This window comes from Herpailurus yagouaroundi, unplaced genomic scaffold (assembly GCF_014898765.1).
Source record: "Herpailurus yagouaroundi ecotype Mexico unplaced genomic scaffold, PumYag 181, whole genome shotgun sequence".
In the NCBI taxonomy this organism is placed as follows: Eukaryota; Metazoa; Chordata; class Mammalia; order Carnivora; family Felidae; genus Herpailurus; species Herpailurus yagouaroundi.
In genome coordinates, this window is record NW_024412412.1 from 15884530 (window position 1) to 15911363 (window position 26834).

At 39.4% G+C, this 26834-nt stretch overlaps 2 protein-coding genes and 1 non-coding gene across 8 annotated transcripts in view; 1 reads left to right on the forward strand and 2 right to left on the reverse strand.

The window, feature by feature from the left end:
• Positions 1-7908, forward strand: part of SNX25 (sorting nexin 25) — a 134125-nt gene extending 126217 nt beyond the window's left edge. For both annotated transcript variants that reach the window (XM_040489923.1, XM_040489924.1), the window contains exons 16-19: positions 2510-2576; positions 5971-6152; positions 6672-6772; positions 7306-7908. In XM_040489923.1, coding sequence (XP_040345857.1) covers positions 2510-2576; positions 5971-6152; positions 6672-6772; positions 7306-7386 — 431 coding nt within the window. In that variant the 3' untranslated portion in view covers positions 7387-7908. The remainder of the gene's footprint in view (positions 1-2509; positions 2577-5970; positions 6153-6671; positions 6773-7305) is intronic.
• Positions 6336-26834, reverse strand: part of LRP2BP (LRP2 binding protein) — a 39976-nt gene continuing 19477 nt past the window's right edge. For all 5 annotated transcript variants that reach the window (XM_040489933.1, XM_040489932.1, XM_040489930.1 and 2 more), the window contains 6 exons: positions 16982-17124; positions 16787-16892; positions 15503-15726; positions 13694-13868; positions 11055-11168; positions 6336-7117 (listed from right to left, as the gene is read on the reverse strand). In XM_040489933.1, coding sequence (XP_040345867.1) covers positions 11103-11168; positions 13694-13868; positions 15503-15726; positions 16787-16892; positions 16982-17124 — 714 coding nt within the window. In that variant the 3' untranslated portion in view covers positions 6336-7117; positions 11055-11102. The remainder of the gene's footprint in view (positions 7118-11054; positions 11169-13693; positions 13869-15502; positions 15727-16786; positions 16893-16981; positions 17125-26834) is intronic.
• LOC121040025 (U6 spliceosomal RNA) lies at positions 25136-25242 on the reverse strand. The gene has a single exon (XR_005795095.1). It is a non-coding gene; the product is annotated as a U6 spliceosomal RNA (small nuclear RNA).

Consider the following 26834-nt stretch of genomic DNA (forward strand, 5'->3'; position numbering starts at 1 on the left):
CACCGCAGGGGTTCCAAAAATGTAATTCGCATTAAGCCATAGACCCAGTTCTAAACTACAGGCAGAGATTTATATGTAAGGATGTTCATTTTAGCATAATTTCAATAATGGAAATTTGGAACTAGGCTAAACTTTAGAAATGGCGGATGGTTAATGAAGAAGTAATCTGTGATAGAATATCATCCAAATACCAAAGATCCTTTCAGATGAAAAAGCTATCTATCCCTGTTCTATGTTTTAGAGGCTCTAAGATATATACTGATGTTTAACTAGGTACAGCGTAGGCAGGAAAAACTAGTTCTCCACCCAAAATCTGACTCTTCGTCAGTGAAATCTGGCTCATAAATCGTGAGTCTTCCCCATTTCCCATGGAGTTGATAAGAATGAGGAAGCACCATTGTAGCCTTTGGTCAGTGTGCTCTTTGTGAAACAAAGGGATCCAGAGACATGATGGATGGGAGTAGGGCCCAAAGTCTTGTCTTTGCAGCTTGGATTTCCTCTACCACATGCCTGCTTAGAAGCATATTTGGTTTTGCTAGTGACATTTCAGAGGGGAATAAATAGAACATCATTTATAATGAGATGTGATATATTTGCCATCAGCAAAATGCCAGTGTTGCTGCAGCTGCTTATGTGTCTGAACAGATGAGTCCTTGGAAGGAAGAATAGGGCTGATTCCTGTGCAGTATGGGGAATGGGGACCGGGAGAGGATTGGAAGAAGGGAGTAAAGGCATATCAGTGCTGGGAGAGAATTTGTACCAAAGACATTTTTGGTTCCTGCTCTAGTTCAGTGTACAAAAGGGGATCAGTAATACAGCCTTTTAAAAAAACGTAGAACTGTCGCTTGGCCCTCAGGCATTCTTAGAGCTGCCTGTGTCCTCAGACCCTCTGCGTATTGATAGAGAAAAATCTGTTATAAGATGGCTGACGGCAGTACTGAGAAGGAAATTCCAGCCCCTGCCCTAAGACTCCCCTTCCAGGTTCTTCTTCCCGCCCTGCTTGCCACATGTACCAAATTACTACTAATGAGGAATGCGGAAGTAACAGACTATAAATTGTCCCCTCTGTTGACGCTCTGGGCTCAGACCTCCGGAGAATGATCTCCTCTGAGCCCACCGGTGTAAAATAAACCTCCTGCCTTCCACGATCTCCAAGTGCCGCTTGGTTCTTCTGGGGTGATCCAGATCAGTTTCCATGACAGTATGAGCTGCGTCTCTCCTGCCCTGGAAAGCCAGAGTGAGGTTATCAGCACCAGCAGATGTGCTGCTCCCAGCCTAAAATGAGCGAGTCTGCGTGCTATCAGAGTGCTCTGAATTCCATAAAAAATTTAAGGCACCTTTGAAGCATAGTTCTGATTCTAAGACTTGACTCTTACTTGACAGGTTAACAACACTACTTTAGCTGGGTACTTGGATCCATTTATAATAAAGTTAGAAATGACTTTGGAATGTTTTAAAAGTCTAGGGCCAAGTCTGTGTTGATGGTTGATTTTGTTTGGGTGGTTTGCCTCGTACAGAGGTGTTTGTGGATTTGGTCCCTTTTAGGTTTTCCTACTGGGGCAGGAGCCCTGAACTCTAAGAGCCAAGCCTGAATTTCTCATTTGCTTATGTGTGAGTAACTAAACATTTCAGTGAATGGATGTGAATTTATATAGATGGAAAATTTGGTTTAGATTCCAATTTGCAGACCTAAAACATCCTCCCCACATTTCTTTGCCTTCTTCTGGTTTATATTCATATTCTGTACCTTTAAAAATGTGTCTTCATGTTGGTAATTAAAGTTTAGGTCTGTCGAAACTTTCACAGCACTCGCGTAAGATGTCAACAAGATTTGTAAAGCAAAACACATGTCCTTGAACAGATGAGGAAACTGAGGCTCAGAGAAGGTGATTTGTGCCCAGCTGCTCTGGGAAGTGGCACAGGAGTGTGCCAAAGTCACAGCTCACTCAGGGTGCCAGCTCTTGACAGTTCACCTTTCTCCCAAGGGCATAAAATTATACATAAAGTATGGAGTGATCTACAAACGGCTATCCAAAAGGGAAGTTAGGCCCGTCAGCTCATTCATATTTCAAAATATTTGTCAACATTTGACCACAGATATTTCTCATTCAGAGCAGTGTGTTAGAAAATTGGGTTCAAGCCAGACAGAAACCTAAAATAGGCTTTGCAGTGTCTGCTGGTGGAAAACAGACGGGTAAGTGGCCTGGGGACATGGTGAAGTAGAGTATTGTTTCCATTCGCTGGCTCAGCTGTTGTTTAGGCATTGAAAAGCTATAAAAACTCTTAGGTTTCATCTCATCGGTTACTATGTGGAAAATGAAGGCTTAGAAGAAGTTTTTTTTGACAGCAGTTTGCTAACCTGGACCCAAATTCTGCAGATATCCTAGTCATTACTTGGTGTCAGAACTCAGATTGAGTCAAATGGTAAGATTTATGCTTTGTGCAGCTCCGAAAATGTCATAATTGTGATATACTGTGATAAATTCTTTTCTCCCCATTTCTATTTTAGTGTTTAAATGGGTGAGAAGAACATTAATTGCTCTCGTTCAGGTCACTTTTGGAAGAACCATCAACAAGTGAGTTTCATGAAATGACTGTTTGAATTAATGCCTTACTCTTTGCCTTAAAAATCAAATTACCTTGTGATATAGTAGCCGGGGAACTCTCTAGGTGAAGGTATTATATTTTCTCATTTTGTTTCCATTAGGATTCTAAGATTGGATAGGGAAAGAATTTCTCCCACAGGATGCATGGTGAACTAGATGATAAAAGCTTGAGCTAGCTTCAGCATTCTGGCTGACAGGGTCAGGAAATTCTGTTCTGTAGGGGCACCTGGCTGCTCAGTGGGTGGAGCGTGTGACTCTTGATCTCAGGGTTGTGAGTTCAAGCCCCATGTTGGGTGTAGAGATTAGTTAAAAAAAAAAATTAAATTAAAAAAACAAAAAAACCCTAAAACCCTAAAAGTTCTGTTCTGTAAAGTTCTCTTTTGATCATGATGACCAGTTTGAGTATCTTGGGTATAGTGTTTTTATGTTGCATGATGGGAATCAGTTTAAGGCTTAGACTCTAAGCCAAAATGAAAGTGCAATAAACATCATCTGGCAGGTATTTATTTGGAGGGAAATGCAAACCATGTGTGTTTTTTTTTTTTTCCCCCGAGTTGTGGTAACATTAAAGTGGTAATTGCTTTTATTAGTTCATATCTTAATACCCATCCATTGAGATATGTGGACATATACCACCATTGTAAGCCATGTGTATATTCTAAGCAATGGTACATTATCCATACACATGAGAGTTTAACTCTATATCCAGTACTCTTATGACTTCCTGTATAATAAAAATGTGAATTACTTGCTAAAAGATAAGGGGGGAAGTCAGTTTTTTTTGTACAGAAAAATATTTTAAGATGAAATTACCAGATTTTCCCTAGTGAAAGATGAGCTGTTAAAACCATCATAGTGATTTTGTACACATAGTTATCAGGTAAATCTTACACGTTTTTAAGGGAAACAGTAAAGAGCAAGGTATTTTTTTATTCATTCCCAAATAGAATATATTTTCCTTGTGGTCAGAAGCAAAATTTACTTGTCAGATTTTTTAACAAATGGTATTAGTGGCATATTTAGTTGACTTAGTATCATAGGCTTTTGTTTTCGTCAGAAAGATGTCCTGTTGAACTTACCATTTCAATCTAAGGCAAACCTCTTAACTGTTACATAGATGGGCTTTGGATAAAGAAAATTCCAAAATGGCCCTGTATTTCCCAGTACTCCAGATGTGCTAATTTATTTTCCTTTTCAGTTTCAGCAAATCATGCACACTTTTCTTGCTCCTATTTATGATATTGGCTCTTAATTATAAATGAGCAGTGGCGGTCTGTGTGTGGTGAATCCATTGGCAGTTATTTTGATGGGGCTTGGAGGAGAGGCGTCATGTAGAGAGTTTTCAGGCCGTTCATTTCAGTGGGCTTTTTATCAGGCAGAGAAATGATGGAGCACCTGGCCCTTTGCTATTTTTGCCTTTCGCAGAGAGAACACATCACAAAATGAAGCAGCAGCACAGTATGTGCTTCGTGCCTTGTCCCAGCTATAATTTCACACACCAGGATTGATTCAAAAGCTTCCTTTGGTTTTGGCTAATTGAGAGTCAGACTTAAATTGATAGAAAATACGTAGGTGATGGCCTTTGGTACGAGTCACTTACCTAATTTTGAGTTGCAAAGTGAAATTTTCTTCATGTAGTGCCAGTGAGTAACTCAAAACAAGACTGGGTAGGGGCGCTGGGTGGCGCAGTCGGTTAAGCGTCCGACTTCAGCCAGGTCACGATCTCACGGTCCGTGAGTTCGAGCCCTGCGTCGGGCTCTGGGCTGATGGCTCGGAGCCTGGAGCCTGCTTCCGATTCTGTGTCTCCCTCTCTCTCTGCCCCTCCCCCATTCATGCTCTGTCTCTCTCTGTCCCCAAAATAAATAAACGTTGAAAAAAAAAAAAGACTGGGTAGGGGGGCGGCGGAAGGTGTCTGCGTTTTTACGTAGATTTTTCTTAGGCAGGCAGGCAGGTTGGCAGGTTCTCTCTTAAAGCAGAAGTCCCGGGGCGCCTGGGTGGCGCAGTCGGTTGAGCGTCCGACTTCAGCCAGGTCACGATCTCGCGGTCTGTGAGTTCGAGCCCCGCGTCAGGCTCTGGGCTGATGGCTCGGAGCCTGGAGCCTGTTTCTGGTTCTGTGTCTCCCTCTCTCTCTGCCCCTCCCCCGTTCATGCTCTGTCTCTCTCTGTCCCAAAAATAAATAAAAACGTTGAAAAAAAAATTTAAAAAAAAAATAAAAAAAAGCAGAAGTCCCATTAAATTAATACAATTATTTTATTTGGTCTAGATATGAATTGACCAGTTCTAGGCAGCATAGGGAAGTATCTTAGGAGACATGCAGTTATAAACAGAATTAACCCAGTTTTAACTCATAGCAGAGTGTAGACCACAGTGGTAACTGATAACTGTGCAAAGTACGAGGCTTGAAACATCTATTTCAGATACTGTTTCTGAAAGCCTTACATTGCCCCTCTAAAAATCAGGTTGGGAAGTCAGATTCTTTAAAGGCTTTTTGATTTATTGTAATTCATGAATTGAGTTTGAAATTTCAGGTCTTTCTGGCATCGTCAAGATTCTTTCCCCCTTTTCACCCTCCAACCTCTCTTGGGGTCTTTGAACTGTGTTACTTGTCTCTCGACAGTAGAAATCCGGTCACGGGTTAGAATTTTTCTAATGACTAATGAAACAGGGTTGCGTGGAAGACCTGTAGAACCGGTTAAAAGCCATTTATTTGTTAACTGTGCAAGTCAAATGTCTGCCCAACTTTAATTCCCAGGGAAATGTGAAATACACTAGATAGCAGTTTATCTTTCTGGAGTCCTTCACTTTAGGGTGAAAGGTGGTATCTTTTTTTCTCCTCGCCTCGTGAGCACGCGAAATGCTTACGCTGGGTCAGAGCACTCGGCCCAGCAGGATCTGCCAGGGCGACACAAGAGACAGCGAAAATAGCTAGGTTCCTCCCCAAGACTCCAGGAGCTCAGGAAAGTTTTCCACACCACTTTGAACAGTCTTCAAATGAATGCATGTTTTCAGTTTATACCACTTCCTGGAGAAACTGGTGTGTGAAGCACTGTGCACAGAGTAGTTGCCAGCTTCAAACAAATCAGTTTCCTCTTAGTTCCTGTCCTTACAGATTGCAGGTACCGTGTGGCAAACATTTGGATAGCTCAGCACTGATGGACATGTGAGCTTGAGAGATGAATGGTTACCCAGCACCACCAAAATAAAAAATATCTTTCCGAGCCCGAGTTTAAAAATTCAATTCCTAGTTTATTCATCAAACGTGTAGATCAGGCTGTATCTTAACCTACCCACTGATAAATGCCTTGTGAGAATAGAGGATAACATTTTTCAAAACGTCATCCAAGAAACGTTTTTCTCTTAAAAGACAAATCCGGGACACCGTGAACTGGATTTTCAGCGAGCAAATGTTGGTTTACTACATCAACGTTTTCCGGGATGCTTTTTGGCCACATGGGAAATTGGCACCTCCAACCACAATCAGAAGCGAAGAACAAAGTCAGGAAACAAAACAGAGAGCACAGCAGAAGCTGCTTGAAAACATTCCAGGTGAGGCCTCAGTTCTGATCCTGAAACGTACAGAGACACAAAGGGAACTAACTTTATTAAGGCGTTTTTCATTTATATCTCTCAGAAAACGTTATTTACGTTGAAAAAAAATGATCAGTTTTTTTTCTTTTAAAACTTGTCCCTTGCTAAGGAATTATACTGAGAATCTTAATGAGAACAGTAGTGGTTGTAATGCTTTTTTTAATTAGAAAAATGTTTTAGAACAGATAGTAAGTTTTGTGCTTTAAAAATCCTGCCAGAGTACACGGTTTAGAGAGGTTACTTTTGAATTGGGTAGCAATGTATTCAAATTGTAATTTGTATAAATGCCTGATGTCGAAAACTTCTAAATAGACTTATTTTCTCTTTAAACATTTGAGAGAACTGATCGTTTATGTCCCTCCTGCCCCAGTGCCTTTATTTGTTGTGGGTACACCGTGTCCTGTCTCCTTCACTGAATATGCGTGGATTGTAAACTTTTTGTCAGTAGTAGCACAGAATGTAAACCTGATTTTTCAGATACGCTTCAGAGCCTCGTTGGACAGCAAAATGCCCGGCATGGTATAATAAAAATCTTCAACGCACTGCAGGAAACAAGAGCCAATAAGCATCTGTTATTTGTGAGTAATTGAAAGGCAACCAGAGGATTTACTGTTAATTCAGTTTTACGTTTCTGTTCACATGTGGGGGTTGCATACTTAATCATTCTTGTTGCTTATAACTCTCACCCCATTTATGTACTGTGCTTCATTGTCATCTGACTGTTCAGTTGTTCAGTTTGGTAAAAGAAAAGGGAAAAACCATGCCTCCAGCGCGCAGTCCGTCCTTCTCTCAGACCAGATGCGCATCACCTTTTTGTGTGACTGCTTAGTTTTTGTACTTCAGCAAAGCAGACTGTTTCCAAGTCGTCTGATTATAATGTTAAATATGAAATACTGTTGATGGTGTGACATGGCAAGGAGACCCTGAAATGAATCAATCTGATATTAAATGGAGCTTATAGGAGTTCCATTCATTTGAGAGTGAGTGGTTTGTGGAGAATCATCTTAGACCTAAAATTAGACTTTTCTCTTAGACATAGGCGTGTACCCTTAGAGAAAAATCCCACATTTTTCTACTTTTTTTTTTTTTTTTTCCCTCTTTCTTGGTTTAGGTGCTGATGGAATTGCTGCTAATTGAGCTGTGTCCTGAGCTGAGAAGTCATTTAGATCAGCTGAAAGCTGGCCAAGTCTGAGACTGCACAAACAAACCACCAGAGAAATGTCTGTGTAACAATAGACATGAAATATTTTCCTCTTTTCCGCAGAGGGCTTGATTGAGAACCATATTGATTTTTATGTTAGTTACCTCCCTCTAGTTTCGTGGGAAGTGAGCGGAATTGGTTGGGGAGGGAGAACTTGATGCTGTCACAGGTAACAGAAAAACACACTTCTGTTAATTATTTTTACTTTAATAATAATATAAGTTCAACACACTGATTGAAATACAGATGTTAATATGTGATAAGAACTTAGGAAATATTTTAAATATTTATGAAAACTGTTTTGTTTTAAAATGAAGAACTATGAATACTGTACAGTTACTTTCCTCACTGAGGACTCTGAACATTCCTCTGTTATTTCATGTGTATTGAAGAACATTGTTGTGCAATGCTTTGTGTAAAGTTCTTGTGAAAATTTTTTTGTCTTTATTTTTACCAAAGATTTCCCATAGTTTGAAGCATTTGAAGCAATAAAATATAAAAATGAATCACAGAGCTCTATGATTTTTAAGGTGCTTACGTCTCAAAAAACTGAGGTTAAAATACATCAGGCAGTTCAAATATTTATCGAGTAATTTTTTTGTTTTGTTTGGCAAAACCATTGTGCACCTAAGGATTTCTCCAAGGAGGTATACACTTGGCTGCCTTCCTCCAGACACAGAATGAATATGTGAAAAAATCTGATTTTTAGTGTGAATGAGAAGAGCCAAATTAGTGCTTGAAATGATGTGTTCGGGAGAGTGGGATAGGAGCCGGGCTTTGAAGGGTGGGCAGGAATGAGATAGGGAAACACAGGTGGGAAGGGACTTAAGGGACTTTGGGGACTTGATTATATCATCAGGTCTTGTGGACTCGGGCGTTAAGTGAGATCCAGGGTATGGGTGTTTTGTTATCAATAGTGGAGCCATGAACAAGTCACTTAATAAACATTCACCATCTATCATGCAGTGATAATAAAACACTTGCCTCTCTGTAGCCCCCAGGAACATTGAAAGCAAAATAATGGGCAAAAATTCAGTTTGAAATCCATGAAAGAAAACTACTGTATCTATACTCAAGTGGTACTGATTATGGCATTACTAGATCACACCTGCCAAGTTCTCGATATGAAACATAAGTTCTAAAAGGTAAACGATTAAAAATTAGTACACCAAATTTTATCTTTGGGATTCTTTTAGTCACGGCTCTTTGATCCTTTTTTTTTTCAAACCAGGATGATATTTGACCCTTGAGAAAAAAACCAAAGTTGGCTGTTTGTATGAGTAAGAATTATCCTTCACAGGGATAGAAAAGACACATTCAGATAAGAGAAGCAAATGAAATCACCGAGCCTCAGGATGTCATCGTAACACAGTTACTGGTAATGTCCACCTTGTGTGTAATTAAACCATAGCAGTTACAAGTGTCCACTGCAAGTGAGAAAAATAACTATTTTGACTCCTCAATCTTTCTTGAAGGTAAGTTTCAACTTCATCATGAGCTATCAGCTATAAGGAATCTTAGAAGTTTTGTTTTGTTTTTTGTTTTAAGATTAATGATCTGGAAGCCTCAACTCAACGTGAGTTAAAGAGTGAGACTCCACTCACAGGTCAAGGTGTGTGCCACGGTCTGCAGCAGTGGTAGTTTGCAAGGGCTCGTCTGTGCCAGAAGTACCCCCTTTATGGTAACGACAGTAAACTGAAATTTTGAATTCTGTGTCGGATTTACTGAAGACACTTAAGCGTAGCATATTACCACATATGACGCGTGTCAAATTCCTACGCTGGGGATTTCTCAGACCTGTGTTTTAATGGCAGTCAAAAAAGTGGTCTCTGGGGTGAAGGAAGATTCGCTTATCTATCAAGTGTGCTGTTAAAACCAACAAGCACTGCCTTATTACATTCCACTTTTCGGATTCTTACAGGCTTAAGGGACTGGATTAAGTGTGGAGAAAAGAATACTGGTTGGGGATTTAGATCTTCCGATGGTTGAAGGAATACCATGTATGGATGGTATTAGGAGCAGAGCAAGTGGGCTTATATTGTAGAAGAGATGTAAGCTAGGTAGTGTGAAATCTTACAAAGGGTTTGACGTATTGAATCACGTTCCTGGAGGAAATGAGGGAGTCTTCGGTAGAGAATTTAAAAGAAAAGGATTAGTTTTCAGGAATGGTTTAAGTTTATCCGTCTTAAGAGATTTAAGAGAGAAGTATGTGATGTTGAGGGCATCTCACAGACCTAAGTGTTGAAATTGCTTTCCTTTTTATAGAGTGGCAAAATGAAGTTCAAGTAACATAGACAAAGCGGAACATGAGACAAGAGCAAGTAATTTTCTACCATACATACTTCTTTAGTGCCTGATGCCTACGGATTAATTGTACTAAGATGAGATCCTGTTTAAACCCACTTTCAGAAAGGATGGTAGTGATTTATAAAATAAAGCCACATCAGTGTATGCTTACAGGAAGGTGTTGATAAGGTATCTTTAAGACATTGTTTTCAGTGTATCTGTTTCAGACATATATTGCTATACAGTCTTCTCCATGTGGATCCTATTATTTGTATTATCAGCGTTTATCTTTATGGACCTCATTAATGCAAGGAAAGCCTAATTAAAAATTTTAACATATTTAGATTCAGTTCTTATATTGAGAGATGATTTGAAATTTTTTTCACATTTTACTTTGCTTTGAAATGAATCTTAAGGTTTTTTTAATCTAGCAAATGAGTCTAAGCACAAAGAAACATCTCTCTTAACTGATTATCTTATCGGGAATATAGCAGTTGTCTTATTCATTAAGATCTTTAAGGGAAGATTCTAAGCAGTTTCTTAAACCTACTTTTTTTGAAGTTGATAATAAATTAGCCAACTATTTAAAAGAATTTCTTTTAAGAATACAAGATGTCCCAAAAGACTTAGTACAGTCTTAGCTTTAATTGCTTTGGAAGTATAAATGCTACACAATTAAAGAACATTATTTGAAAGTTTCTTTAAATTCTTTTTAACAGTTTTATGAATCTTAAAGATTTTTTAATGTTTATTTATTTGCGAGAGAGAGCGGATGCAAGCAGGGGAGGGTCAGAGAGAGAGGGAGACACAGTCTGAAGCAGGCTCCAGGCTCTGAGCTGTCAGCACAGAGCTTGATGCGGGGCTCAAACTCACAAACCGCGAGATCATGACCTGAGCTGAAGTCAGATGCTTAACTGACTGAGCCACCCAGGTGCCCCTTAAATTTAAAAATTTTTAATGAAAAACAACAAATTAAAATTAATAATCCAAAATTCACAAAACTAAGTGAGGGTTAAAGAAATTTTAAAGAGTTAAGCTTTCAGTGTTTTTTTATAAGTTTGTAGCATTTATACTTTTGAAGTTATTAAAGCTAAGACTGCACTAAGTCTTTTAGACACTCCGTATTTAAAAAAAAAAAAAAGATAATTTTCTTTAGGGAGTGTTTTTCTCTATTTGATATGATCTAGGCCAGTCTGTAGGCAAAGAGCTGGATCTTTAAGGACTCATTTAGCAATCAGATCCTATACCTAAGGTTTTGAGTTATAAAATTACAGATGTAAGAACAAAGGTAACATGTCATCAGAATACCCAGGATATTGTAACTTGGGATGCAGAAAATAACCAAACAGCGTAGCGACTATAAAAACACACACCGTTCTAAGGTGCCAGGGTTGATGGTCTTTGTTGAAACGCATTATGATCTAAATTCTTTGATGTATAAGTAAACAGTGAAGTTCATCTGCCAATGCAGGGTTCAGACGGCATGCCTTAAAATCAGAGAGAGAGAGAGAGTCAGTTATATTTAGATACATTTTGAATTGTTGGGTCTTTCTTTTTTTCTTCCTTTTAAAAAGTTTTTTTTTTCTTTTTAAGAAGTACAATGATTTTAAGGTAATTTCTTAAGATTCATTTCTGTTTTGATTTCTTGATTAAGGAAGTTCAAATTAGCCTCTGCAAAACAGATCACCCTGAAAATTACCATGCTATTGGCACTTGAAAGAGAAAATTTTATCAGTGCCAAGAATAAAGGGAATTTAATGGTAGCATTCTATGTTAGGAATTATTAAAATAAGTAACATGGAAAGCATTAACATTTGGCCTCAAACTCGCTATTATCTTATTATATGAATAGCAGCATCTATGAGAATCGTACTTTAAAGTAACATTTTGTTATGATAAATAGCGTTAAGTAACAGTGCATATAACTACATAGAACGTCAGGAATCTGGAAGAGACATCCGCGATCATCATCTCATGCAGACCGCACTCCATGCAGTAAGTGTCCCTTCAGTACCCATGACAGTTTCCCTTCAGTACCCATGACGGTTGCTCACTAGATTGCTCACTAGTTGCTTGGTTACTAAGTCACCATCTTATAGGAAACCTTTTGTTTTTGTTTATTTTCCAAACAGTTGTATTAGAAGATCCTGCTTTGTACTCAGCTTAAGTTTCCTTCCATATGCATTAGAAGCAGTAAAGGTCCTAGGAGAATATGTAAAGCTGGTTTCATGGAGATCCTGGGGGGCAAGGTGGTTGGCAGTCACCATCCTGACGGTGGCAGAGCTGAGAGTAAGTGTGGGTCTCCTGACTGTAGGCCCCCTGTCTCCACACCAGCCAGGGCCTTATCTTTTCCCCCTGCCTAACACGCTGCCGTTGGCTATCATTCTGCTCCCCGCCCTGCTGTTCCTTTTCTGTGGGACAGCCTTTCAGTCTGGTGAAGACGACTGTCTGGACTCCTGTCCTTTTGTTTCTAAATAAAATACTCAATTTATGCTCATGGGACAGGATTCCAGACCCTTCACTGGCCTACTACTTTGGAATCTTCTCCCTTGTTAAAAGCATCTCCTGTAAAAGACAAAGGCCCAAATTGAATACTGGGGATATTTTCTCCCATCCTGGGAAAAACACTTTTAAGGTTGCAGTCTGTTTGTTTCGCTGTTTTATTTAGGATGAACATATACCACATTTCAGGATTTTGTTGACTCAGAGTTTTCTCTGGTTCTGTTTATTTGGAAAAGACATGAAGGATAACACAGAACTTGAAATTGACTTCGTTTGGAAATCAGTATAATACAGAGAACATTTAGATTTTGTAAAAAGTTGAAGACAACGATTTTTCATACTAACAGAATGGTGTGATGGTAAATATCTCAGTTGAATTTGTGTACTGTGTTCCTATATTTATGTGTTGATATGGGCTTAGTGCTGTGGAAATTTTAATTTCAAACAAATTAATTTAGGGGTTCCAAAAGTTAACTGAACATTGGAGTCCTCGGGAGAGCTTTCAGCAAATACACTTGGGTTGCACTCTCAGAGAACATGATTTAATTGTTCTGAAATAAGACTTGGGCTTTGGAATTTGTTAAAAATACCCAAGTGATTTTAATATGCAGAGAAGGTTGAGAACCACTGCTGTTAAATGGTCAGATTCAGGCAGAGGACTCGGAAAATTGTTCCTTGCCTTGTTCACCTGCTCCAGCTAAACAATTTGTGCACCCCATGAATTGCTTTATAAGTTTTAATAAGGTATAATTCTACTTTGGACTTCATGGATGTCATCGACCTAAGACATGCAGTTGTGTGTGTGTGTGTGTGTGTGTGTGTGTGTGTGTGTGTGTGTTTATTTTTTTAAAACTTTACTTACAGTTACTATTCATGATGATTCCCCCCCTTTCTCACTCCCTTCCCACTTTCTAAGTTGCTTGATTTTAGAGGTGAAATCCATTTGGGAGCTAATCCAAATGGATTAAAACAAGGAAAGTCTTACTTCAACTGATCACCTCAAACTCATGATTGAGTTTGGGTAGTGTGCATCAGGCTCTGTACTCGTAGCTTGCGATTCTCTCTCTCCCTCTCTTTCTGCCCCTCCCTTGCTTGCATGCTTGCTCTGTCTCTTTCTCTCTCTATCTCAGGTTTTTTTTTTTTTTAAGTTTATTTATTCTATTTCATTAAGGTACTAGAATGAGAATAGGTTCATACTTCTGGTTAGAAGGAGGCATGAATACTCTGGCTATAAGGTCTTGGTGCTGGCCCTTAGGCTCCAGAGGGTGGCAGGGTGAGTGAGAATAATTTGCATCAAAATGGAACTTTTACCATCTGAGTTTAATTATGCTAATAGGAATCTGGCAGAACTGTCTGCAAATAATCTACGTGTCTGACAACCTCTCCTAGACAGATTATCTGTGCAATAACTAAGTAGGAAAAATACTAATCCATAAAGATGTTCAAGTCTTAACTAAAAACTCAGAAATTTCTATTTGAGTCAATGTTGTTTGTGCTCAGGCTTCCTTACTTTAGAATAGTAGTGTTTCGCTGTCGCTTCATCTTTTGTGACCCCCAAGCCAAGCTGAAGACATCGGGCGTGGTAGAAGGATGCCATGGCCATGCCTCTGGTGATGAATTCCGGGAGACAGTCTGTGACCCGGGCTATCGTAGGGATGTCATGAACTTCATCGTAGTCAGCAATCCTGTGGCGACATTTAATTGTGAAGTTGAAAAGGACATGAGTTCTAGTTTACATTTTTACAAATTGCATGTTCAGAAGTGGTGCCCAAAGTAATTTCCCTATTTCCACCTGTTTGAGAACTAAGTTGTTTGTGGTATTTGTTTTGTGGTGAAGGGTAAATAAAACCGCCAGTTAAAACCAAGGGAAGAGGAGCTAACAAAGAGTTTACTTCACAGATTCTCTATAATCATACTTGTCAGTCAGGCTTAATAACCACTAGAAAACACAAAAGTTTATTTTCTTATAGTAATAATATTAAAAAAAATTTTTTTTAATATTTATTTTTGAGGGAGAGACAGCATGAGTGGGGGAGGGGCAAAGAGAGAGGGAGACACAGAATCCGAAGCAGGCTCCAGGCCCTGAGCTGTCAGCACAGGGCCCGACGCGGGGCTCGAACCCACAAACTGTGAGATCATGACCTGAGCCGAAGTTGGATGCTTAACCAACTGAGCCACCCAGGTACCCCATAATAATAATATTTTAAACTTAATAACACCTTGCAGATTTAAACAATGGGGAAAAAGCATTTTCTATTTCTTTGAATCATTTATTCAAACATTGACCTTAAATTTGGACTTCAGTCACATAGGATCAGAAAACATATGAAGAAACTTACACATCTATCTTTGTTAAAAAGTGGGCAAAAAAAGTCCTCCTTCATAACCCTGGCACAAGTCTAGAGGGTTGTGTGAAAATGGGATCTACTTAACCTCATGTCACCCATGATATTATGAGGAGTAGGAATGTGGACAGTAATGGAAAGTTTGACAGATTTTAAAGTCTTGGTTTTAACCAGATGGGCACTTAGACTTTAGGGACTTTGGGGACCACACTTGTAAGTGACCTGCTCCCTGGGAGCCATGATGTTGGGGAGAGGGTGGAACCAAGTCCTTCAGGCAACATTGTGGATGACTGCCCCACACTGGGTGAGGGAAGAGGGGGTCCCAGGGGCTCTGTCAGGCATTATTGGGAGGGAAATACATCAGCATGGCCTTACAGCCTCTCTAGGGGACATCCACGCCTGTTTTTCCTGGTATATTGCTTTTGTACATTATGAGTAAATAAATGTGGGGAAAGTACATGGACTCAGAGAAGAGAATCTCCATGTATTTTATAAGGTGTTAATACTGGCATCTCTTAACCATTCTCATTTTACAATCTTTATCAAGCTATCTTGCAATTGTGCAGTCATAGAACATGTGGCTGAAGAGTCTATGAAGAAATTAAAACATATTTAATAAGCATTTCTGATGTGCTAAGCTATGTTAAGTACTTTATATGTACTATGTTAGTAATCCTATGGAGGTATTTTCTTCTTTATAAAAAAAGGAAATTCATGCCCCCAAAAGTCAAACGTGATTAAGATCATCAGCTGGTACACAGAGTGAATAACACTGAAATCCTGAAGACTGATAGCACAGAATTAGACTCTTCCAAAATCTAATGAAATGTAACAGGTGAGTCGTCAGTTGCACTTGCCACATTTCAAGTGCTCACTAGCCGTCATTTCCAATATTGTAGCAAGTTCTATTGAACAGACCTGGCATAGAACATCTGGGAGGAGGTTTTGGAAATACTTTTATCCAGCTTATTTACCTTTTGGAAAATGTAACACACTTAGTAAAAAATTTCATTTTATAGTAATACTCCACGAGATTCCCTTGAGCATAGACGTTTCCACGTTCTGCCGCTTCCCTTAAGCACTGCAAGGCAGCTTCAGGGTCCTGGCGGATGCCTTGTCCATAAAAATACATCAGCCCAAGTGCACCCTGGGACTCCAGATTTCCATTGCCACACGCTTCTGAATGCCAATAAAATGCCTAAGAAAAAGCACAATTTCATCTTTGTTACCCACCAGGCAAAATTATAAGGGAATACTGGAAAGAAAGAAAAAAATCTCTAATTATGAGATAGTGTGCATAACTTATCTCTAGGAAACAGTTTTAGCACCTTGTGTGTGTTTCAGGTGAGCGCCAGTTTCACATATCCAAAAGAGAGGTTGGAGGTCACAGCCTAGCCAGTTCAACTGTCATAGGATTCAAGATTTTCTGGTGTTTCCCGAGGAAGGATCAGGAAGGTAGGAAGTAGGAACTAAGTGTCTGCTAGGCTCTGAGACACCCTGCAATGAGGCCCGGCAAGGAGAGGAGAGCTGCTGATGCCGAGATCTCAGAGGTGGCGCCTGTCGATCCCAGGCAGCCGAGATAAAAGCTGCATGTGCTTGCAAGCCCATTTGCTCAGTACTCAGCTACAGTGACTTTGAATTGGTTCAAAAAATTATTTCCAAGTGGCTGCTTAGTTATCCAAAGAGGGTCTTGTTCGGGTGGTGTTTCTTGTGAGTTTGTTCTTCATGCCTCTTACAAGTAGCACGTGGCCCTACGTTTCCTCCAACCCATACGATTTCTTGGAAAATGTTTCAATCATTGATGATTAAAGAGATTGTATTTATGCAAAAGTCGTAAATGGATTTAATTTTTAACTCATTTTCGTGTGTATTTTACTTACTAGCATCATTACTTTCTCAGAACAAATTAATTTATTCACATAATAGGATTTGGGCCATATTTTAGGACTCTCTCAGCTTTCATGGTATAAAATATTTTGTACGTGTGGCTTTTTATAGTGTAGAAAGTGCTCTCACATCCGTGGAATCCTTTGGTAGAGGTAGGGAAAAGGTAGACCATAGATGAGTAAAGGGTAAAATGAGCTTTGAGATCCCAAACTGTAAACTTTCTTTACACTTTAAAGAAATGTAAGAGATCTTTAAAACTAGACACTCATTCTTTACTGCCCTCCCTTCAGAAAAGAAATTATTATTAATTTCTGAAATAAATATTAATCTATGCGAGGTGCTGGCGTTAAAAACAAATAGATCAGTGTTACCTTTTCTAATTCTTTGGGTTCTTTTGTGGAATAATACAATCCTAGGATACTTTGAGCTTTCACACTAGCTTTTGGATTTCCATTGTCTGCAGCAAAAAGCCACAGTCTAAAAGAAAAAAAGGGCAAGTTACTCTTTGTGTCAGCATTTGATTAAAAAGAAAAAAAACAACAACACTTGTTTTCAGGTAAGACTACCTTTCAGCTTCCTCATCTGATCGTTTGACACCTTTCCCTTCATAATAAGCTCTTCCAAGGTTGTAGGCAGCTGCAAATTGTAGGTGTCTTGCTTTGGGACATGGAGAATGGATGATTTTCTTCATGTATTCCACTCCTTTTTCCTTCCACAAAGGAAAAGAACAAACAAAAAAAACCCAGTTTTTAGTTTTATTCAAACTAAATTCTTTTTCCCAGTAATGGTGTAAAAGTCTTCTTCCTGTGACACGATGTTTGATGTCATGGGTCTGTGCCCAGGCAGACGGTTGCCCTTTAGTCTGCAGAGCTGGAAATAAGGGAGGAGGGGGGTGGGACAGGGAGGGAAGGGAAGAAGGAAGGGTATATCTCCTGAGTAGGCATTCCCAGAGCTCTGAGATCTAAAGCATATAAGGCATTTCCCTCATGTTTTAGCTTCCGCAGTTGGATTATGTTTCAATGTGATTTCTTTTTTCTCTCCTCCCTTCTACCTTATAGCCCTTATTCTGGATGGGCACAGTTTTTAGAACTTATCAACGTACAAGAATAGCTGTAACTTCTTCCACATTTCCAGTCAGAGTACACTTGTGAGCCCCAAACACGATGTTCTTCCTTCAAGCACACTAAGTACGCTCAGTGATAATTTACATACAACATGCTATTCATATGACATCTGCATAGTCACAAAGAGCACACAGGAAGATGTTGCCCCCTCCAAAAAATCCATCAGGCGCAGACTGTCAAACATCATTCCCAAGAAGAAAATGTTTGACGATCAAACCCATTTTCTATACACTGCATTCTAGCTTTTATCCTTCACTGCTCTCTCCAAGTTCTGTTGCTGGCTAAATACCACAGTGATAGAAGATAAAGGTGTTTGCTTTTTAGTGAGTCCCAATTTATAGAGATTTGTCTTTGTGAATGTGTGACGTACATATTTACCTTTTTTTCCTTTTTTTTTTTAACCTTTTTAAAAATATTTATTTATTTTTGAGAGACAGAGCCAGGGAGGGGTCGAGAGAGAGAAGGAGACTCAGAATCTGAAGCAAGCTCCAGGCTCTGAGTGGTCAGCACAGAGCCCAATGCAGGGCTTGAAATCATGAACAATGAGATCATGACCTGAGCCAAAGTTGGACGCTTAACTGACTGAGCCACCCAGGCGCCCCTTTGCCTTTTTTTCTAAACCTAATAGTAAGAGGGAATTTACTGGTGGTCGAGTGAGTTGGTTGTGTAAATCCTTCCACAGATAGCAATGACTAAATCTGGAGCAAACGTTAAAAACATTTTTTTTTTTTAAGACACTGGAAAGTTTACCAGAGCATATGCAAGCCAGAGGAGAGATTACTCTTAAAAACTGCAGCTGATGGGGTGCCTGGGTGGCGCAGTCGGTTAAGCGTCCGACTTCAGCCAGGTCACGATCTCACGGTCCGTGAGTTCGAGCCCCGCGTCGGGCTCTGGGCTGATGGCTTGGAGCCTGGAGCCTGTTTCCGATTCTGTGTCTCCCTCTCTCTCTGCCCCTCCCCCGTTCATGCTCTGTCTCTGTCTGTCCCATAAATAAATAAAAACGTTGAAAAAAAAATTAAAAAAAAAAACAAAAAACTGCAGCTGGAAGTGATCCATGAAGTTCAGTGAACCTCAGGCGGGATAAACATGAAGTAGATTTCCCAGGCATACATCATGGTCAAACTGCTGAAAGCCGAAGAAATCTTGAAAGTAGCCTGAGAAAAATGACACATGATGTACAGGAGAACAACTATATAATTAGTATTTAAGAAGACTGAAGTCATGCCATGCATCTTTTTGGACCGTAGAGTATGAAACTAGAAATAAATCACAAGAAAAAAATAGGGGAAAAAACACAAGGAGGCTAAACAACATGATTCTGAACAACCAATGGGTCAACAAAGCAAAGAAGAAATCAAAATATGTGGAGACAAATGAAAATGAAAACAACAAAATCTTGGGAGACAGCAAAGGCAGTTCTCAGAGGAAAATGTGTAGTGATACAGGCCTACCTCAAGAAACAAGAAAAAGCTCAAACAATCTAAACTTGTATCTAAGGGAACGTAAAAAAGAAGAACAAAGCCCAAGGTAAAATGATGTAAAAGGAAGGAAATGGTAAAGATCAGAGCAGAAATAAATGACATAAGAGACAGAAAAAAAAATCAATGAAACCAAGAGCTAGTTCTTGGAAAAGATAAACCTATGCCAACAAATGGGACAACCTTGAAGAAATGGATAAATTCCTGGAAACGTACAATCTTCTGAAACTGAATCAAGAAATAAATCTGAATAGGTTGATTACTAGTAATGAAACTGAATCAGTAATTTAAAAAAAACTAACAAAAAAATAAAAGTCCAGGAACAGATGGCTTCATAGGTAAATTCTACCAGACATTTAAAGAAGAGTTAAAACCTATTCTCCTAAATGATTCAAACGATAGAAGAGGAAGGAAAGGTTCCATATGCATTCTGTGAAGCCAGCATTGCCCTGATACCAAAACCAGACAAAGACACCACAAAAAAAGAAAACTATAGGCCAATATCCCTGATGAACATAGATGCAAAACTCAACAAAATATTAGCAAGCTGAATCCAACAATACATTAAAAGGATCATTCACCAAAATCAAGTGGGATTTATTCTGGGGATACAAGGATAGTTCAGTATTTACAAATCAACCATGTGGTACGCCACATCACCAAAACAAAGGATACAAATCATATGATCATCTCAACAGATGCAGAAAAAGCATCTGATACAATTCAACATCAATTCATGATAAAAACTCTGAACAAGGTAGGTTTAGAGGAAACATACCTCAACACAATAAAGACCTATATGAAAAACCCACAGCGGACATCTTACTGAATATGAAAAACACAGCTTTCCCTCTAAGATTAGGAATAAGACCAGGATGTCCATTCTCACCACTTGTATTCAACATGCTACTGGAAGTCGTAGCCACAGCAATCAGATAAGAAAAAGGAGTATTCATTTTGTTAAACAAGAAGTTAAACTATCACTATTGGAAGATGCCTGTGATACTATACATAGAAAACCTAAAGGCTCCATCAAAAACCTGTTAGAACTAATAAGTGAATTCAGTAAATTTGAAGTAGATAAAATTAATGCTCTGAAGTCAGTAGTATGTCTATATACTAATAAGGTAGCAGAAAGAGAAATTAAACTACACTTATAACGGTACCAAAAAGAATACAATGCCTAGGAGGTTAACCAAAGAAGTGAAAGACCTGTACTGTGAAAACTATAAAACATTGATGAAAGAAATTGAAGATGACACAAACAAATGGAAAGATATTCCATGCTTCTAGATTTGAAGAATTAACATTGTTAAAATGTATATATATTTTTAAATATTTTTTAGTATTTATTTATTTTTGAGAGAAAGAGTGTGAGTGGAGGAGGGTCAGAGAGAGAGGGAGACACAGAATCTGAAGCAGGCTCCAGGCTCTGAGCTGTTTGCACAGAGCCTGACATGGGGCTCGAACTCATGAACCGTGAGGTCATAACCTGAGCTGAAGTCAGTCGCTTAACCAACTGAGCCACCCGGGTGCCCCATCATTGTTAAAATGTACATTACGCAAAGCAATCTATAGAATCAATGCAATACCTGTCAAAATACCAACCGCATTTTTCACAAAATTAAAAAATTACTAAAATTTGCATGGAACTGCAAAAAACCCTGAAGAGCCAAAGCAACCTCAATAAAGAACAAAACTGGAGGTATCACAATTCCAGATTTCAAGGTATACTATGCAAAGCTGTAGTAAAGTGGTATGGTAGTGGTATGTAAATAGACACATAGATCAATGGAACAGAAGAAAGAACCCAGAATTAAACCTACAATTATATGGTCAAATAATCTATGACAAAGGAGACAAGAATATACAATGAAAGATAGTCTCTTCAATAAATGGTGTTGGGAAAACTGGACAGCTACATGTTAAAGAATGAAACTGGACCACTTTCTGATACCATACACAAAAATCAACTCAAAAGGGACTAAGGACTTAAATGTGAGATCTAAACCCATAAAGTTCCTAGAAAACAGGCAGTGATTCTAGCATTCGCCATAGAGACATTTTTCTAGATATGTCTCCTAAGGCAAGGGAAGCAAAACCCAAAATAAACTATTGGGACTACATCAAAATACGCTTTTGCAGCACAGTGAAGGAAACCACCACCAAAACAAAAAGGCCAAAAACCTACTCAGTGGGAAAAGATATTTGCAAATGATACATCTGACAAAGTTAATATCCAAATATATAAAGAACTTAGCCAACTCTCTCTCTCTCTCTCTCTCACACACACACACACACACACACACACACACACACACACACACACACAAATAATCCAAGTAGAAAATGTGCACAGGACCGTTTTTCCAAAGAAGACATACAGGTAGCCAACAGACACATGAAAAGATGCTCAACATCACTCATCATCAGGGAAATGCAAATCAAAACCACAATGAGACATCACATTGTCAGAGTGCCTAAAATAAAAAAGACAAGAAGTAACAAGTGTTAGAATGTAGAGAAAAAGAAACCCTTGTTCACTGTTGGTGGGAATGTAAATTGGAACAGCCAGTGTGCAAAACAGTATAATTTCAAAAAATTAAAAATAGAAATACCATATGATCCATTAATTCAACTACTGGGAATTTACCCAAAGATAACAAAAACAGTAATTTGAAAGGATCTATCCACTTCTTTGTTTATTGCAGAATCATTTACAATAACCAAGATATGGAAGAGTCCACTGATTGATGAATGGGTAAGAAAGATGTGGTACATATATATATGTATGTACACACACACACACACACAGGCATATCACTCAGCCATAAAAAGAGGATGGGACTGTGTCATTTGTAACAATGTGGATGGACCTAGAGGGTATTATGCTAGCTAAGTGAAGTAAGTCAGACTGAGAAAGATAAATACCATATAATTTCATTCATATGTGGCATCTAAAAAAATGAATAAATAAGAGGCAGAATCAGACCTGTAAATACAGAGAACAAACATATGCTTTGTGGACGGGAGGGGGTGGGGGAATGGGCAAAATGGGTGAAGGGGAGTGGGAGATACAGACTTCTAGTTATGAAATGTCACAGGAATGAAAGGCATAAGGAATATAGTCACTGATATTGTAATGCCGCTGTGTGGTTACAGATGTAGCTACTTTTGTGATGAGCATAGCATAATTGGTAGTCTAATCACTGTGCTGTACACCTGAAACTAATGTAATATTGTCAACTATACTCAAAGGCACAGGCTTCCAGTTATAAATAAGTTCTGGGAATGTAATATACAGCATGGAGCCTATAGTTGACAACAGTGTGTTATATATTTGAAAGTTGCTATGAGAGTAGCTCTTAAAATTTCTAGTCATAAGAAAAGTTTGTAACTATGTGAGGTGACGGATGTCAACTAGCTTTATTGTGATAATCATTTTTCAATATATACTTATATCAAATTATGTCATACAACCTAATATGATATATGTCAATTACATCTCAAAAACACTGGTGGGGGGAGGAGCAAGGCAATTAATGAAGGCCAGAAGATTTGACAGTGGCATTTTTTTAAGTTTATTCATTTTGAGAGGGAGCGAGTGGGGGAGGGGCAGAGAGAGAGGGAGAGAACGAATCCCAAGTCTGACAGTGCAGATCCCAATGCAGGGTTCAGACTCACGAACTGTGAGATCATGACCTGAGCCGAAACCAAGAGTCAGTTGTTCAACTGACTGAGCCACCCAGGTGCCCCAAGAATAGCATTTTTAAAGTGTGGAAAAGAAAAACTCAACCAGCAAAAACAATTCATCAAAAGTGAAGGCAGATTAAAGACATTTTTAAGCATTAAAAAAAAAATTTTTTAATGCTTATTTTTGAAAGAGCATGAGCAAGGGAGGGCAGAGAGAGAGGGAGTCACAGAATCCCAAGCAGGCTCCAGGCTCTGAGCTGTCAGCACAGAGCCCAAAGCGGGGCTCGAACCCACAAACCATGAGATCATGACCTGAGCCGAAGTCAGACGCTCAACCGGCTGAGCCACCCAGGCGCCCCTAAAGACATTTTTAGATGATCAAAATCAGAGATAAATCATCATCTGCAAACTGTACTATAAGAAATTCCCTTCAAAGGAATTTCTTCAGGTCAAAAGGAAAGGAATATGGTGACAAATGGCTACTCAGGTTGACAGGAAGGAATGAAGAGTTCTAGAAATGGTAAATATGTAATAAATATAAAAGGATACACGTATATATACATGTGCATATAATTTATTATCCTCTTAATTTCTTCAAAAGATATATGACTAAAGCAAAAATTATAACACTTTTATATTTGGAGATTTATAATATGAATTTAAGTATAGCGTGACAAAGATTGGGGGTAGGCGGGTCAATGAAAGCATACTTATTCAAGGTTCCTATATTTTACCTGAAGTAATTCCATATAAACTCCTTGTCTGTTGTGATAAATTAAAAGTGCATATTGTAATCTCTAGAGCAACTACTAAAAAGAGTATATATAACTAGAAAATAAGTGAATTAAAAATGTGACCAAACCGTTCCATCACCATTTCTCACACATGTGAAATTTTATGACATGGTAAATACCCATATATCGATGTACGTCTGTTTCTGGACTCTTTTGTTCTTTTGATCTTTGCCTATTCCTGAACAAAACCCACCTTGCTTTAAATACTACATATAAATATTTGGCTTTTTGTTCTTTCATATGAATTCTAGAATCAGCTTGCCACATGCCATAAAAAATCTTGTAGGAAATTTGATTCCGATTGCATTTAATATGTGAAGTTAAATCTGGGGAGTGGGTTAGAGGGGCTCCTGGGTGGTTCAGTCTGTTCTGCGTCTGACTCTAATTTTTCGCTCAGGTCATGATCTCATAGTTTGTGAGTTTGAGCCCCACATTGGGCTCTGCTGACAGTGTAGAGCCTGCTTAGGATTCTCTCTTTCCTCTGCCTCTCCCCCGCTCACTCTCTGTCTCTCTCTCAAAAATAAATAAGTAAAATTTAAAAATTATTTAAAAAATCTAGGGAGTGGATTAGAGGACAGACGTCGAAACGTATTGTGTCTAGAAAACAGAAGCACAGTTGCCTGATGAATCCATAGACTGAATTTCCTAAGTCAAATTTCCTGCAATCTGGCACTAAATTACACTCAAATGTTTACTGCCTTATGCTAAAGAAAGGGTTTAAAAACCTTTTTAGAATTCTGTGAGATGGGGAAAGCAAAGCTAAAACAGGTGAACTTGTCCTCACTGCAATTTTATCTCAGCCAAAACTTTGTTGCTTTATTCATTCCCTGCCCCCTCCCCCCCCAAAGCTATTTCCAGTTTCCATTTGTAGCTTCCCTAGGTGTTGGAGCCCACATGTGATTACCATTCTCTATGGGGTAATAATGACCTTTGAATGCTCCCTGAGGAAAACAGGTCAAGTCTACCACACAAAGCATATATGGTTGAACCAGAGTCTGGACCAAATTAGTATCAAGAACATTGGTACGTTAATAAAGTGATAATAATGAAAAGAGATATTTTCCCCTTTACTGTGAGTTAAAGGTATTATCAAGCCAGTGTAATTCTAGGTGAGAAGGGATCTACAGCGGCCATCTTCCTTTGCTCCGCTGGCCTCCATATGTAATCACATTCGAGCCATTCTCTTTGGGAGTCGCCATATGCCAATGCATTGAACCTGCCAACTTCCCTGGTTCCTCTACTTCTTCATGTCCTTAATTCTCACCTTTTAGGCTTATTCTGCGTCTGTCACCATACTCATCCCTTCATTCCTCTTTCCCTCCTTGACACTGATTTATCTGGCAGATAAACCATTTCTCTGCCTACTCAGATGCACTCAAGCAGCTGCACATGGCTGGGAAAAAACACAGCCATGGCGATAGGTCCTCCTGATCACAGATTTCAGAGTGAGCTCTCAGCCCTGGCAAACAATACCATCAGTTTGCTGCCTCAGTGTTCTCTCCCACTTAACATGGTAGGGAAGAGAACTATTTCAAACTTTATCCTGTCTCTTCACACTTCCGCTGCCCCTGCCCTTTCCCTCATTCTCAGCCCATGCTTCACCTTTCGAAAATTTTTATTTATATTTTTATAAAAACATGGGGTGATTCATGACTTTGTGAGTCATCCTCGCATGCAGGGACTATGCTAATTTTCTCTGTCCTTCCAGTTTTAGTGTACATACTGCTGAAGCGAGTACGTGGCTTTTCTTTTATGTCACTGAGAAAATAGAAAATCAAGAGAGACACTGAATCTGTGAATTTACCTAACTCATCCTTTTCACCTCTCTGCTAGATCTTGTGTATCAACTTACAAATACACTGTGGTATCTCTGGACCAGGGAGGACCCTCCCTCGAGTCCATGACCTCGTTAGTGCATATGCATTTGTTCTGCCATATGACAAAACTCAGTGCTTATGCCCAACTCCTCACCTTCATGCGTCTCCTCGGCCCACTCTGACTTTGGTCCCTTCTCCCTCCACTGAAAAGGCTTTAGTCAGGGTCTCCGAGGAGATTCGTCTTAATGTGCCTAACAGTAAGCGCTCAGTTTTCATTATACTCACCTCAACAGAATTTGAGACAGATGATTACTTCCTCCTTGAAACAGTTTCATCGTCTGACTTCCAGATCAACACACACTCCTCAACTTCCTCTATTCTCCCTGCTCCTTCTCATTCTCTTTTGCTGGCTATTCTTTCCCCTCTGACCATTAAATATTGGAGGGCTCCCCATCTCTGTCCCTGGCCTTTTCCTCTTCTCTGCGTTCACTCATTCAGCAACTGCATCCAAATCTGGTGCCATAACTACCAACGGTCCACTGAGACCCCCCCGCCCCGATTTCTCCGGTCCTGACTGCATCACTGAGCTCCAGACTCTCTACTTGACATCTCTGCACAGGTGACTTAACGCATACTTCAAAAGTTAGGTTTTCTTGTCACGTCCCAAACCTGCTCCTTCCTCAGTCGTCCCATTGTTGTTAAATGGCATATCACCCTTGATCCCTCCCCTTATTTATTATTTATTACTCCTGGCCCTCTCCCAGTCCATTAGAAGGCCTGTATCCTCTTAAGAGTATATTCTAAAGTACCACGAATGGTACTTTAGTTAAAGTGGTTTTATCTGAACCCCAGTGGCTTCCCAATTGGCTTCCTGCTTCTACTCCTGCTTCCATTCAGTCCATTCCCCACACAACAGACAAAATGATTTCTTTTAATGGAAATCATATTGATTTCCCTCCCTTTCAGTGTTTTCACATTACATTGATCACACAAGCCAAACTCTTGGCCCTCGTTTTCCAAGTCCCATGTGGTTTGGCCCCGTCTCACTGGTTTGACTACACTCCAGTTTTCCCTCCTTCCTCAGACCTTAACACTAGCTATTTCCTCTACCTGAATGTGATTCCCCAGACCTACATACATGGTCTCTCCCTCTTGTTACTCAGTTCTTAATTCAAGTGTCAGACAAAATGATGGAACAACACAGGGAGGAAAACTATAATCCCAGAATGAAATGTCGGGGAATGACCAATGACTGGGAAGTTGATAGAAGTAGGAAAGTCAGTGGAGTGGAGGAGAGCTCATAGCTGGAAAATGAATTGGGGGGTGAAAATGATGCCAACTCCACCTTTGAGCACATTGGGATAGGGAAGGAGAGCCCTCGACCTACAGAGAGGTGGTTATGGGAGAGCTAAGTTTCCGATGAGGCAAGGAAGGGAAAGAAATAGTCTGAGGAAAGCCTGAGGATTTGCCAGCTGGAAAGTTTAGGAGGGAGGGCAGCCGTAAGAACAGGAGA